Below are 14,251 nucleotides of genomic sequence, written 5' to 3' on the forward strand. Positions count from 1 at the left end.
GAAGCCTAATTTTGTCTTTTTACATTTCTGTGCAAAAGAAAATTTTTCAGGTTATACCAATTTGATTTCATTCACTTTATTCATTTTGGCTTTCAAATTCTGAGGTTTTAAATTTACATTTAATAGTTGATTTTGAATTGTTTAATGATAGAAAATAACTTTGCTCAAATGCTTGTTCAGGATTCAACTTGTGTTTAATGTACTAATGAAATAACAAATCAACTGTCCCCTTTGTATTGTCTTCTTAGAATTCTGTTGTGCAGAACAGAGAGGACAGCATTGTAATACCCAGCAGGGTTTTAAGTTAAAGGCAAACAAATGTTTGTGCAGATTAAGAGGACAAAAGATCATTACAACACAGTAACTCCATTTTCAGATCAGTTGGGGACCCAGTGGTGGTCCAGGAACTCAGGGCTTAGAAAATGTGATTGCAATATACAAAGTGCTATCAACTGCCTGCAAGATAAATTTGGACAATTTTTTTCATGGTCTCTCTGGGTTAAACCACATCATTGAAATTTGTCCTGACTTTTCTTTCCATTAATCTAATTAATATGTATCACTCTGTAACTTCTATGTGATTACAAACCTAAGTGTGTTCCATAAACCAAAACACACAAAGAAGATATGCTCAATAGCAATGCCCAAAGGCATAGAAATGGCTATAAAATTGCTTATGTTGTACAAGCCCATAAAATGACCACTGGAGGCCTGCACAAAGTGAGAGGATTTTTAGCATTTCCCTGAAGCAAACTAGAATGAAAAGTCAGCCTCCACTTCTAGTCCTACTTCCCAGAGCAGACATTTAAACTGACTTTCTGCTTTTCTCTCCCTTTTTCTCTAGAAGTTATTATAACATAACCTTCATTAATAGACTTAAATTTCTATTACCTGATGAACATCTATTTATTCATCTATTATTGACCTCTAACATTTTATTATGGAAATTTTCAAGCATAAACAAAAGAAGATTGAGTTAATTTTAGACATAGCTATATTATTAAGAGAGATGTGACAGGACTTTGATGCGATGTTATGCTATAATCCCTTTAGAGAGCCTCCACCTTTGATTTGAGAGCTAGGGTTCCTCTGAGAGTCCTTTTCTTTCCGCTAGAAACTTAGTGCCATGGGCCATGAAACAGGCTGGGTCTCTTTCAGTGCCCAGAGGGCTTCCTTCAGGCAGAAGATAAATTGGAAACCAACATATATTTCTTCAAATGGGTATCTTAAGTCATGGGCACTGTTGATTACTTCTCAGCTAGGACACTTCAGTAGGCATTTTATTATGTCTTTTGTAGGGGGAGGTTAGCTCCCCTGAATATCTTAACCCAATAGAAATAAAATTCAAAATGCAAATCTTACCTCACACTTCTAAGGGGTTTAAAAAGTTTGAGGTCAGTATGGCCAAGTTGTGCTCTTGGGACAGAGTGAATTTGAGTGGAACACTTCTTACCCATCATTATTGTTGTTCTTATTGCGATTATTGTTTGAGGATGGTTCCTAAATCAATGTCTGCTCTGGTAGGAATTTGCAGGGGAAGGCCTTCGAACCTTGGCCATTGCATACAGAGATCTGGATGACAAGTACTTTCAAGAGTGGCATAAGATGCTTGAAGATGCAAATGCTTCCACAGATGAGAGGGATGAACGGATAGCTGGGCTGTATGAAGAAATTGAAAGGGATTTGATGGTATGACTTTAGAAGCATGCTGACTTGTGTTTATAGAGAGGATAGTATGTGTTTAGAGATCTAGCATAGAAATAACCCATTGGATAATCATCTTGTACACAGCAGATGTTACTCTTTCAAACACTGACTCATGCGTTATATGCTGGCTTTGAGTTTGCCATGTATGGCCCTAGAAAGCCTAGAAGATTATTTCTATTAGTTGTAATTTATGTAATTGGAAGTCCCCCAAGAGTAGAAGATAACAGGCTTCTTATTCTTTGTCAGCCTCTGGTATGTTCTTAATGTTATTTTTCCCTCTCTGCTTTATGATCCACCTTTCTCGAGCAGGGACACTTGTCATGAAGAGCGGAGCTATAGTTCCAAACCATCTTAGACCCATGAGATTCTGACAATATCTGTGCTGCCCAGAGTGTGAGAAGATGATTTATTCTAGAAACTACTCTACCCTGAGGCCCCAGTGGCCAGGATGCTTAGCTATGGGGAGGTACTAGGGAGCATGCCTTGTTCACTTTCAATGAAATGTTGCAGAAGGACCTTTACTTTTTAGGTCTATGGCATCTGTGATTTGTTAATTCAGGAGAAGTGCTCTACTTTTTGTGAACCTGATTATGAGATGAAGGCTCTCCTTTGGATCCTTTCATGTTGATATAAATGGGGAAACAGCTGGGAAGTTCTTAAGTCCATAGAAACTTCAATAGCTTCTGGTTGCTTATGCTAACTTTTAGAATCTCTGCCATTAATTGGTGTTCTTATTATTTGGCTTGGATTCAGAAACTCCTCTTGGGTCCTTCCCAATCCACCTCTGCACATAACAGGATGCTTGCTATATCTGTGCATTATAATTTCCATCTCCAATTCATGTTCCTCGACCTCTAAACTCTGTGAGTGAAAGCCATAGATGTTATGAATGTGGTTTGAATGCATTAACATAAGATATTCTCTTTTTTTTTCAATGAAGCTTCTAGGTGCTACTGCTGTAGAAGATAAGTTACAAGAGGGTGTTATTGAAACAGTTGCAAGTTTATCACTAGCCAATATTAAGATCTGGGTCCTAACAGGAGACAAACAAGGTAACTGAAAATGGATAATGATATTTTGAACAGAGGGCGATGATTTATAGGGTAAAATTTTAAATAATCAGAAGGTTTAATTAGTTAGATATTTGCCCGGTCCTCCATATATGAAAGAGTTAAAATACAAAAAGTAAAGTTAATGTAAGAATTTACTATTTAAAAATAAGCTAAGACAAATTAAGAAAGTTTCTTTTATAGTATACCTGGGTGTCCGTTGAATTTTAACTCAACATGCTTCTTAAATAAAATAGTTAAACCTGCAAGCAACAATGGAATTCAAAATGTTTCACTATTGATTTTTATGAGCACTGCCTCTGATCAGGACAGAGACTGGCATAATACTGAAGCAGGATGTTGGAGACCTTAGGGCTACTCTTTTAGTTTCTTGATGCTACATGAAGAGGTTTGGGGATCTGAGAGGAGCAGTTAAGGTAGTGGGCAAGCTTTGGGGAGGCTCAAGGAAGCAACTATTTATCAAATGGTATGGAAATATTTTGGTATTTTAACAACCACCACAATATACTAGTGCAATAGGCCTTCCCATGCAGTGGTACAATGGGACCTGACCCACGTTCAGGCAAGACAAAATGCCAAGTCATCAAAGAAAGAATCATTATGTTCATAATACTGTGTTTCCTAAGAAAGAAAAGGGGGTCAATACCTATTAGTGCTATTGCTAGAACTAATGGTTAAAACAAAAATAATTTCATACTTGGCCCTCAGTAGACCAAAAAATATTCAGTTAACTGGTGAACTTGTTTTTAAGAATCTATCTACTTGTTAGATATTTTTAGAACATTAGAGGATTTTCAGACATGTTAAATCCATTCTCTATATAAGGGGTCCCCACACTTTTTACACAGGGGGCCAGTTCACTGTCCCTCACACTGTTGGAGGGCCGGACTATAAAAAAACTATGAACAAATCCCTATGCACACTGCACATATCTTATTTTAAAGTAAAAAAACAAAACAGGAACAAATACAATATTTAAAATAAATAACAAGTAAATTTAAATCAACAAACTGACCAGTATTTCAATGGGAACTATGCTCCTCTCACTGACCACCAATGAAAGTGGTGCCCCTTCCGGAAGTGCGATGGGGGCTGGATAAATGGCCTCAGGGGGCCGCATGTGGCCCACGTGCTGTAGTTTGGGACCCCTGCTCTATATGTTCACTGAAATCACTGATCACAAAAATAAACAAGAGAAAGTTGAGCTCTGTGGTGTGTTACACAGACATCCTGAAGTTTTATGTTGATCAGTGGGTACAGCTATTCAATTAGTTATGAATATCCATAAATTTACTATTATTTAGCTTTAATTTCTCTGATTTATACAAAGAATATGCTGATATTTTATCAGTTGCCTTTCTTGACTTAAAACAGACAAATTTAATGACTCCATAGAATTATGTGGTCTAAGAACTTGATAGAATTAGAATCAAATGACTTTATTAAAAATGGAAGGATTACCTAACTATCTTAGGCTCCATTTCCATAAAATTATTAGAAGGAATGCTCAAAATCATGTAATTTTCCAGTTATCTACTAGCAGAAGTCCATTCACTTAAAGAGAAAATGACAATGTTGCATGTAGGAAAACTATAAAAATTTTATAAGAACATTTTTGTCGTTCAAGTGGACATTTTGTGAGTTGTTTTTCAACTTTCCCATCATATTATAATGGAAAAATGACTAAGTTTAGTATTTTTAGCTCCCCAAAGGCAGTTTTGGGGATCTCTGGTAAATACTAGATGAGAAGACTGAGGACTCATAGGTGTTGCTACTAATCCATGGATTTAGCAATTGATAAATTTGATTATAGGAATCAAATCTTTGAATTTCCCTGAGTCTCTTGCATTTTATAAACCATTATACTCTCTTTGACATGAAGGGAGCCTATAATAAGCTACAAGAAATACAGCAATGGCTTCAAAACTTCTGTAGAAAAGGTATTTATATTATCAAGTAATGTTCTAACTGAAGTAGGCTTTATTTTGTATCAGAAACTGCCATCAACATTGGCTATGCCTGCAACATGCTGACTGATGACATGAATGAAGTGTTCATTATAGCAGGAAACACAGCAGTGGAAGTCAGAGAAGAACTCAGGTAGGTGTCAAAGGTAGGAGGAAAGGAAGAGAGGAAAAAAGAGAGAGGAGTAAAGAAAGATCAGATAGTTGAGAAAGTGAGAAGACTCTTCTTTCCAATGGTCTTCATTTAGTATAGAACTCTTTCTGCATGTTTGCTAAAGTTCTGTTCATTTTGGTGACAAACTAAGATAAGTTTGACATCAGTGGTGAATTAATGTCTTCATGCCTACAACGTTCCCAAGTAGTTTTAAGAAATGATTTTCAATCATTTACATTGTTAGCCTTTAAAATCATGCATTGGTGAGTAACCTGTTAACTCTAATATGGTAATGAGTGACTGGTGTTACTGAAGACACTTACTAAAATACTAATTCCTAGTTTCATTCTGACCTAAAAATTAAGAATATTAAGAATTAAGATGGAGCATAGAACTTTGTAGTTTAATAAACACCTAGATGATATTTATGGACAGATAAACTTGGAAAATACAGCTATAACAGATACCTTGTGTGTCAAGTTGGAATAGTCTTTCAAGAAAGTAGATATTGACATAGTTGCTACTGAAATAGCATACTGTGAAATTTATGTAACTGCACATAGTACCAGGAAATATATAAGGAGTGAAATTGGAGGTAAAGTGAACAAATATTGCATTTTGAGAAATAATACTTCTTTATTATTTGCCAATTTATCCCTTTTTTGTTACTTTATTTGAAGAACATTTTACAAGTCTGCATAATTATTTTCCCAAAACTTAAAAAAATGTTGTCCTTTTTGTTTGTTGATGCTTGTAGTAACTTCTCTAAGCTCAACCCATTCGAGGTCTGACCACATAGATTGTTAATTTAGAGGCAAACTGTTTGCTGCTTGTTACACTATAGAGGGGGGGCTAACCTTCCCTCCACACAACCATTGTGCACTATGGGTTTCCTTAATGTGTGTCCATCATTAAACCTTTGTTCCTGAACATTAGAAAGAAACAAGGTCATAATTATTAGCACCACTAATTGATACTTGTTGATCAAATCTCTCAGCTCCTACATTGCCTATACCCACTGTAGAAAACTGCTATATCGTGCTTATTAGAACTTTGTTTTGCCAAATAAAAATTTGAAAATCTAATTATTACTGAGATAATTTTATTATTTTTTCTATAACTTTAGCAATAGAGTCCAAATAGTATATTAAAGAAATATTAATGATTTATTTGATAATTAATAATTAAAGTTTTCATTGGGGGGACTTTAACTCTTGCTAAGGAGGATACAGGTGAGCATATCAAGGGTCTAATGTGCCTATTGCTAAATGCTTTGAGACAATGGCTGGTCACTATTCTAAGCAGTATACATGTATTATCTCATTTTGTCCTCAAAGCCACCCAATGCAAACATTATCATTATCCTTGTTTACAGATTAGGAAGTTGAGACACAAGTAGGGCAACTAATTTGCTCAAAGTTTCACAACTAGATAGTGGTTCAACTGGGGTTGGAACTAGGCAGTGTGGCCCCAGAGCCTGTGCACTGAATTACTTGCCATGTTTCTCCCTAAAAAACATCTTAGATGTATTCTTACTCCCTTTAAACAATTAATACAACAATGTAGTTATTGAGGTGATCAGACACTAGCTGAGCAATTAGGCCAGAATACATTTCAGGGAGAGGCAGCAGGTTTAAGAGGAAGAGTATAAACTTCCCATTCACTGGAGCCAAGTTAGAATCTCAGTTTCCTGTTCATTGGCTGGCTAAATAATTTTGATATGCTTTTCAACCTTTCTTTGCTTGGTTTCTCTACTTGTAAAATTGGTAAGTATACCAATAGCTATCCTATAGATTATTTATTTTGAGGATTAAGTGAGTTAAGAATTTAAAGCTTTATGGCCATCAATAAGCATCCTTCTTGCCCTCCTTTCACTTCCTTATTTCTTCCCTCTTCCGTTCAGCCAACTTCTGTGGCCCTGTCTGGTCTCTGGTTCCCAGTATTTCCACTGACAAACACTGTTTTTATTACTCTCTCCCAATAGACTCATGAAGTCTATTGTTAAAATTATATAAGTAATAATGATAAAATTATATCAGTAACAATTAATTAGACTTTCTAATTTTTATTTGGCAAAGACATGTGAAATCTCCAATTATAGCTTTTACTAGCATGATATAGCAGTTTTCTGTACCAGATTGGTGTCATGACAACAAAAATTAACACAAAACTTTAAAAAAATGAGTCTATGCATTCTTATCATAGAGAAATCTTTATTTTTTATTAACCTTCCTAAGATATTGAAAACATGTTAACCTCTATTACAACTTTCATGTATTATCTTCTTTTATTGGTTACAATGGATATTGATGTCACAGGTTGCTGAGCTAATACACACAAAGGCATAGAAACATGGAAGAAGTCATGTTATTTTCCAGTTGTAGGTTAAGTATATCATACAGCCAAAGGTGGAAACATTTTTTTCAGAGACGTATGGGTGTAACTTGATTGACAAGCAAAACTGATTATACTTTATCCTGAATGTATTGAGTGCATGTGCATTGTGACAAAATTGGTGACAACCCAATTTTACATTTCAGAAATAACACTCTAGCAACAAGATAGATTATGTCTGATGGGAAAATGAATGGTAGGGGGAGATGTATCAGAAGGCTGTTGGAATACTCAAGCGTAGAGATGGAAGGTTGAACTGAGGTTGTAGCATGGGGAAGGAAAGAATGGTGAAATTGACAGTTGTTTTGGAGGAAGAATGAATAGGAGTTGGAATTTGAATTGATGTGAAGAGAAATAGAAATAGGTTCTAGCTTTTCTGACTTCACAGCCTGGAATACATTCAGGTGTGCAAGAACAGAATCTTGTTACATTTTCTAAAACTGAATTTGAACTCCTTGTTTTGCCCGATGCCAAAACAATTAAACAGGGGAATCTTGGTAAATTTAGTTCAAGTCTAGGATGCACAGTTGCCCACCTGCTATTGATCCTTATTAGTACCTACCTTGCTGGTATCTCACAATTCCCACTTCTGTGTCCCTGTCTGATCTCTGGTCTCTTGGGGTTGTTGGTTGTTCCCATTGGCTGACTTCTATACCCTTGTGAGGAACCAGGGGAGTTTGGCTGTTCTTCTTTACCTGTGTCTCAGAAGACTTATGCTCTCACATGACTACTTCTGTCTCTGAAATCCCTTTACTACCCTCCATGTCACTGTACTTCAATGGCAACTAGTCCCAGATTCCAAAAAACTTATCTGAGGATTCCATTACCATATGGTTTCTCCAACAACTACCAGTTCAGGATATAGGTCAGCACCCAGGTGTCTTTTGGTGACTCAACAGCATGTAAGCTCTTCTTCAAATTCCTTTTCCTTTAGGCTGGATGTAAGATGGAGAAAAGAGGTCATCTCTTTCTAGTCTTTTGCTTATGGCAACATTTTTTGCCTTGGTTACTTTAAGGATTAGTCTTTTAACTTTTTTTTTCCTTCTCAAAAACCCCAATTAGGAAAAATCCAGATGGCTGGAATTCAGAATGACAATGCTGTTGTGAGTATCAGGAATCTATTTTGATACTCAAAAAGCAAGATCTGGACTCTTTTTTGTTTTTTCTGTATTTGGTTTTGTCACATCCCTAAAGGCAAGCTATGTTCCTGTGGTGGTGGTGAGTGCAGAGGGGTGGCGACCAAAGTTAATATCTCAAGGTTTTACCCAGCTACTTTGTGTTGACTAAGTAGATGACATAACTTGTTATGTCAAGAGAATGTGGAGAAATATGAATTCCTATTGTCTGTTGCTAGGAGTGTAAATTGGTAGAAACTTTTTTAGCGGGCAAACTAGCAGTATATTTCATAATTACATATATGTACACTTTTGACCCAATGATTCTTACTTTTTTTTTTTTGTATTTTTCTGAAGTTGGAAACATGGAGGCAGTCAGACTCCTGCATGAGCCCGACCAGGATCCACCCAGCATGCCCACCAGGGGGCGATGCTCTGCCCCTCTGGGGCGTTGCTCTGTTGCAACCAGAGCCATTCTAGCACCTGAGGCAGAGACCATGGAGCCAACTTTGTTCCAGTGGAGCCTCGGCTGCGGGAGGGGAAGAGACAGAGAGGAAGGAGAGGGGGAGGGGTGAAGAAGCAGATGGGCGCTTCTTCTGTGTGCCCCGGCCAGGAATTGAACCCAGGACTCCTGCATGCCAGGCTGACATTCTACCACAGAGCCAACTGGCCAGGGAAATTCTTACTTCTAAGAATTGCTTTTAAGAAACGGTCAAGGCACATATGAGAAAGCAATCAATGAACAACTAAGGTGTTGCAATGTGCAATGAAAAACTAATGATTGATGCTTCTCATCTCTCCGTTCCTGTCTGTCTGTCCCTGTCTATTCCTCTCTCTGACTCTCTCTCTGTCTCTGTAAAAAAAAAAAGAAAATAAATGGACAGATATATGAATATATATATATATATAGAAATATTCATTATTGCACCAATTATAATAGAGTATTAGAAATTGCTCAAATACCCAGCCACAGGGATTTTTAATTATACTATACACATGCAATGAGATACTATGTAGTCATTAAAAATGATTTTGCATTTATTGGCATTGGAAGATATCCAAGGTATATTATGTTTAAATAAAAGATAAGGTTATGCAACATTGTGCAGAATATGATCCTCCTTTTTTATATAAAAAGTATGTGTGTAGGTACAAGGTGGAGCAAAAAGAGGTTTACAGTTGTGAGTATGCAAAACAGTTTATTCTTGCATAATTATTTATTAATCATCTTCTTTTCTATACAAACAACTATAAGCTGACTTTTGCTCACCCCTGTATATGTATTAACATTATATATCTGTATCCACATCTGTCTACCTACTTTTCAAGCTCTTGAGGACATATACCAAGTTGTTTTCTTGGGTGATAATATTATAGATCATGGTTGCCTTCTTTTTATGGCTCTTTGTATTATCTGAGGTTATAATAGTTACACTGTATTACTTTTACAATTAGGAAAAATTCCTCAAAATTATCTCCATTTTTTTAGTGAGAAGAAAACATATTAAGTGAAAAAAAATTTTCTATCTAGACTAATTATTTCAAGACTCTTGAGGCCACTTTGCTTAACTGACTGGCAAATAATGTTTATTTCAACCCAGACTTGAAGATCACCCCATTTTTAGAGTCCTAGAGAGGCAAGACATGGTAGAAAATTCTATGTAAGAGAAATTAATCTATTTATAATATTAATTTGCTTAATATTAGAATCAAGAAAAAAAGCAGCTAAGAAAAGTTATTGTTAGAGGTACTCTATAGTTCTAATCTTGGTTACTTATATCAAAACCCATAGTTTTGGGGATGAAATCTTAAAATCATAAATTTATACTATTAGTTTTTTTTGTTTTATGCTTTTGAGTTCAGAGGGAGTTCATGGAAAACTAAGCAAAAAAAGTATATGTTGCGTTGATCACATGCTTTATTGTTAGAGAAACCTATGTCTTATAACTAATTAAACCATGAAATGACTCCACTTCTTCTAGTAATAAGTGATATACCTAGGATATATTTTCTCCTTACTCAACAAAATACACATTGTATTGTTTTTGAACAACTATTTGGTGGAAAGTTATTTGTTTGAATGAGCAGAGTTCACAAATGCAAGTGGTTCCAAGGCCAGGAATGTAACATTAATCGTGTAATCTGGGCTATATGTAAGACATTAGGGAGCAGTGGGGCATTTGGCAGTGGTGGGATTTAGCCGGTTCCACTGCTTTGGCAGAACTGATACCTAATTTTTTGTTGAGCTCAGTGAACTGGTTGTTAAAATGGCATTTGTAATTAAGGTTCTCTCTAAGGTGGGTACTTGGGCAGCCACCCATTATGGAAATCACAAATTTATATTCTAAAGGAATGGGATCCTGCTCCTATAGTGAAAAGGTGGTTAAGGATAAATCACACAGCCAAGGATGCTTGGATAAAAGCAAAGAAAATTGCAAGTAAGGATGCCAATCAAGAGGCAATATGGAAATATCTTAAATAACAGTTTTATTGTTTTTGTCAGGTATTATTTAATATTTTTTATTAATATTTTAAAATGCTTTCTTATTATCTAGTTTTGTGTACCTCTTTATTGTTCTTTTTTAAGTATTAAAAGCATGAAATAAACTATCTTTCAGTATATATATTTTTATACTTAAAATGGTCATTAGGGCAGAGAACCAATTGTTAAATTATTTGAATCCTAACACTGGCCTTTGGTAAAGGTGAATACCATCTTGCCCATAAACTCACACAGGTTTTTTGAAAACCAAAATGCATTTTGTTTGTAATTCCCAACTGATAGTCACCCAGGCAAAATGTTTTAGTAAGTTAAGTTTCTATTATAAATGATAAAACTTCTGAGCATTAATTAATTTTGGAGATCTTCTAGTATACACTTGCATAGGTGCCCAAGTTTTCATAGCTGGTGATAACCCTAGTTTCTAGGGACTGATACCATTACCCTAGTTTCTAATAAATAAACCAGTTTCTAAACTGGTTCAGGGATTTATGTCTTCAGGTCACACTGGTAGTAAGGGATGGAACTAGGGCTTGAAATAAAAATTTCCTGTACTTTCGTTCTTCCCTTACTATTGGCAGAGTGGTAGTGTCGATTGTACTCTGCTCCTCTGTCACTGGTAGTAATTGCTCCTCTGTCACTGTGTCTTTGTCCCGGACTAGAGGCAGCCTGTAGCAGACTCTATGTTAGGCTATTAGGTATACTAGATGAGGAATGAGAAATTTGAAGGCCTGGGATCTAGCCTTGAACTGTTACTGACTACTCATGTGGCTGGATATCCGAAGCAGACCTCAGGCTTGATCCCAGGCCTCCAGGTTCCAAGACCAATGCTCTTTTTCATTTATTTTTATTAATTTTAATTTATTGTGTTTACATGAATTCAAGTGTGCCACCTAATATAACTCCCTCACCCTCCATCCTAGTGTCCTTTTTTCTACCCCCTTTGTCCCCCTCCTCCCCTCCTGAGAACTCCCTCCCCCCTTCCCTCTGGGATTTGCTGTCCTGTTATCTGTATCTCTGTGTTATGTATGTATAATTTCACTAATCCCTTTACCCTTTCTGATCCTATCCCCTCATCTCCCTTCCCTCTGAAAGGTGTCCATCTGGTTCCTGTGACCCCACCTCTGCCTCTATTCCATTCCTCAGTTCACTTTTGACCAATGCTCTTATATCAAAGTCAAGATTGTCTTCTTTTAAGCATGATATCAATCCATTTCCTAACAGGTCCTTTTAATGTTTGAATATAGAGTGCCTTTAAGAGGACTGACAAAAAGGCTGTTTTCCTTACCCTCTCTTTCCTTCATAGATTGCATGCAAACACGGGCCTAATTGGGCTCTGCTGTGTTTGTGGTGGCATGGGGCTGTGAATGCCGCGGTTACTTCAACCATTAATGCATTTCTGGATGCCAACATTGTAATAGACTGCTGTTCATTACAGAGCTTGGAAAAAACAGGCACTCTTTTGTTTTAGCATGTGTTATTTGTATTCTGTGGTTAAGCATAGTGTGTTATGCCTGCAAAAAAATATAGTTCACAGTCATTGAAGGGAGTTATGTGTAGCTTTGCCCTTCTAATAAATTGTTTTTGGGAGAACCAGCTGGTATTTGAACAGCTAAGTTCCAGGAAGAAAAAGAAATGACAGCTCTAGAGCATGGGCAAAGGTTTGAAAGTGCCTGAGTCTGGTCTGCAGAGCAGGCTTGGCCTGTCTAGAGGGAGTGCAGTGGGAATTTAAGCAGAGCTAGAAAAACTGTCCCTTGTCTGCCTGGAAAGGGTTCATGTGAGATGTTAGGAATAGTTTAGAAGGAAAAGAAATCCTAAGTAAATAAAATTTCAGCCAATACTTTTATGAACTTCACCCTTCTTTGGAATGTTTTCATTCTCCGGGGGGAAAACAGAGATTGAGTCATTTATACAGCGAGTGAGAACTTTACGAAAAAGGCAACCTCAGGAGATGTTTGCCCTTTGGTGCTTTCTTAGGACCCGATTTATGAGCTCTGCAACATCGTCAGAGAATGCTCATTACCGAGGGACTTGTCTCTCTTGCTTTCTTCATGACGTGGGACTGTAAATTTTCATGACCATGAGGAGGATTCCCTGACATGCTTATCTGATGTGAAAGACAAGTCCTCCCACTTAAAGCAATATTTTTTTATGTCTGCTTTTCCTCCTCCTCCCCACCCTATCTCCTTAAATTTCACACATAGTACTCTGACTTTATAAACCTTTTTCTTTGATTCTGCAAACTGATTGCTAAATGCATGATATCATCCTTGGAGCCAGGGCTGTGTCACCTCCGGCAGCTTGGGTTCCTAAGCACAGGCTGTGATCTGAGTCCTGGACAGCAGAAGGAGATGTTGAGCCAGAAGATAAGGGTTTTTGGGTTTTGCTTTTTAAACTGAGCCTGTAAACAATCAGCATTACATTTTTAAATAGAAAATTGAGGGCTACAAAGATTGTTTTTGTCCTGTGAACACTCTCTTCTTTCAGATGAGCCACAGTCTAAAGTCATTGTATTATACATCTTCTGCGTAGGACGAACCTTTGGGGAACCCTTTCATTTTGCTCTAAGCCAAAACATCCATTTTCTGGCCTGCCACTCCCTATTTTCTCATAGGTACTCGTTCTATGTATGCAAGCTGTGGTCTGAAGTGTTGGTGGCTGGCTTTGACACTCATCTTCAGGGAGTGTCTCTGTGTAGCTCCCTGGTTGTGGCTGAGAGTTCTGTAGTCCTGTTGGCTTGTCCTATATCACTTCAAAACCTGTTATCCAAGGGTCCTCAGAGAGGAAACTTCCCTGTTTTTTAAAAGCATCATCTTTCTATTTTGAAAAGAAAAGTAAAATTTCCCTTCTAAGGATGTTGAGGATACAATCTTCCTCTTAAACAGCAGAGATGAGTGAGATGTGGGCAGGGTTATTTTACCTCTGGTCAGTTTCCATTTGGAATGGTCTGTTACACTTTGCTCTCTGTAGTTTCTTTCTCAGTAGACTTATTCTCTTTGACCTGATGAGTACAATTTTCACTTAAAATATACATATTTTTAATTTTTAAATTTTATTTAGAAAATTAATACAGTGGCATTGATTGATAAGAGTACATAGGTTTTAGGTAAAAATTTCTATAGCATTTGAATTGTTGATTATGTTGTACTCATCACTCAAAGTCAAATCATTTTTTCTCACCTTATATTTGCTCCTCTTTACACCCTTTCCCCCCACCCCCACTCCCATCCCCCTCTCCCATATCCTCCTTCCTTGGTAATCACTTCACTTTGATCTATGTCCTTTAGTCTCAGTTTTATATCCCACCTATGTGTGAAATCATAGAGCTTTTTCTGATTTACTTATTT

At 36.8% G+C, this 14,251-nt stretch overlaps 1 protein-coding gene across 2 annotated transcripts in view; it reads left to right on the forward strand.

The window, feature by feature from the left end:
• ATP8B4 (ATPase phospholipid transporting 8B4 (putative)) overlaps window positions 1-14,251 on the forward strand; it is a 268,241-nt gene that overhangs the window by 204,404 nt on the left and 49,586 nt on the right. For both annotated transcript variants that reach the window (XM_066388296.1, XM_066388297.1), the window contains 3 exons: window positions 1,525-1,689; window positions 2,648-2,759; window positions 4,772-4,877. In XM_066388296.1, coding sequence (XP_066244393.1) covers window positions 1,525-1,689; window positions 2,648-2,759; window positions 4,772-4,877 — 383 coding nt within the window. The remainder of the gene's footprint in view (window positions 1-1,524; window positions 1,690-2,647; window positions 2,760-4,771; window positions 4,878-14,251) is intronic.

This window comes from Saccopteryx leptura, chromosome 6 (assembly GCF_036850995.1).
Source record: "Saccopteryx leptura isolate mSacLep1 chromosome 6, mSacLep1_pri_phased_curated, whole genome shotgun sequence".
NCBI lineage: Eukaryota > Metazoa > Chordata > Mammalia > Chiroptera > Emballonuridae > Saccopteryx > Saccopteryx leptura.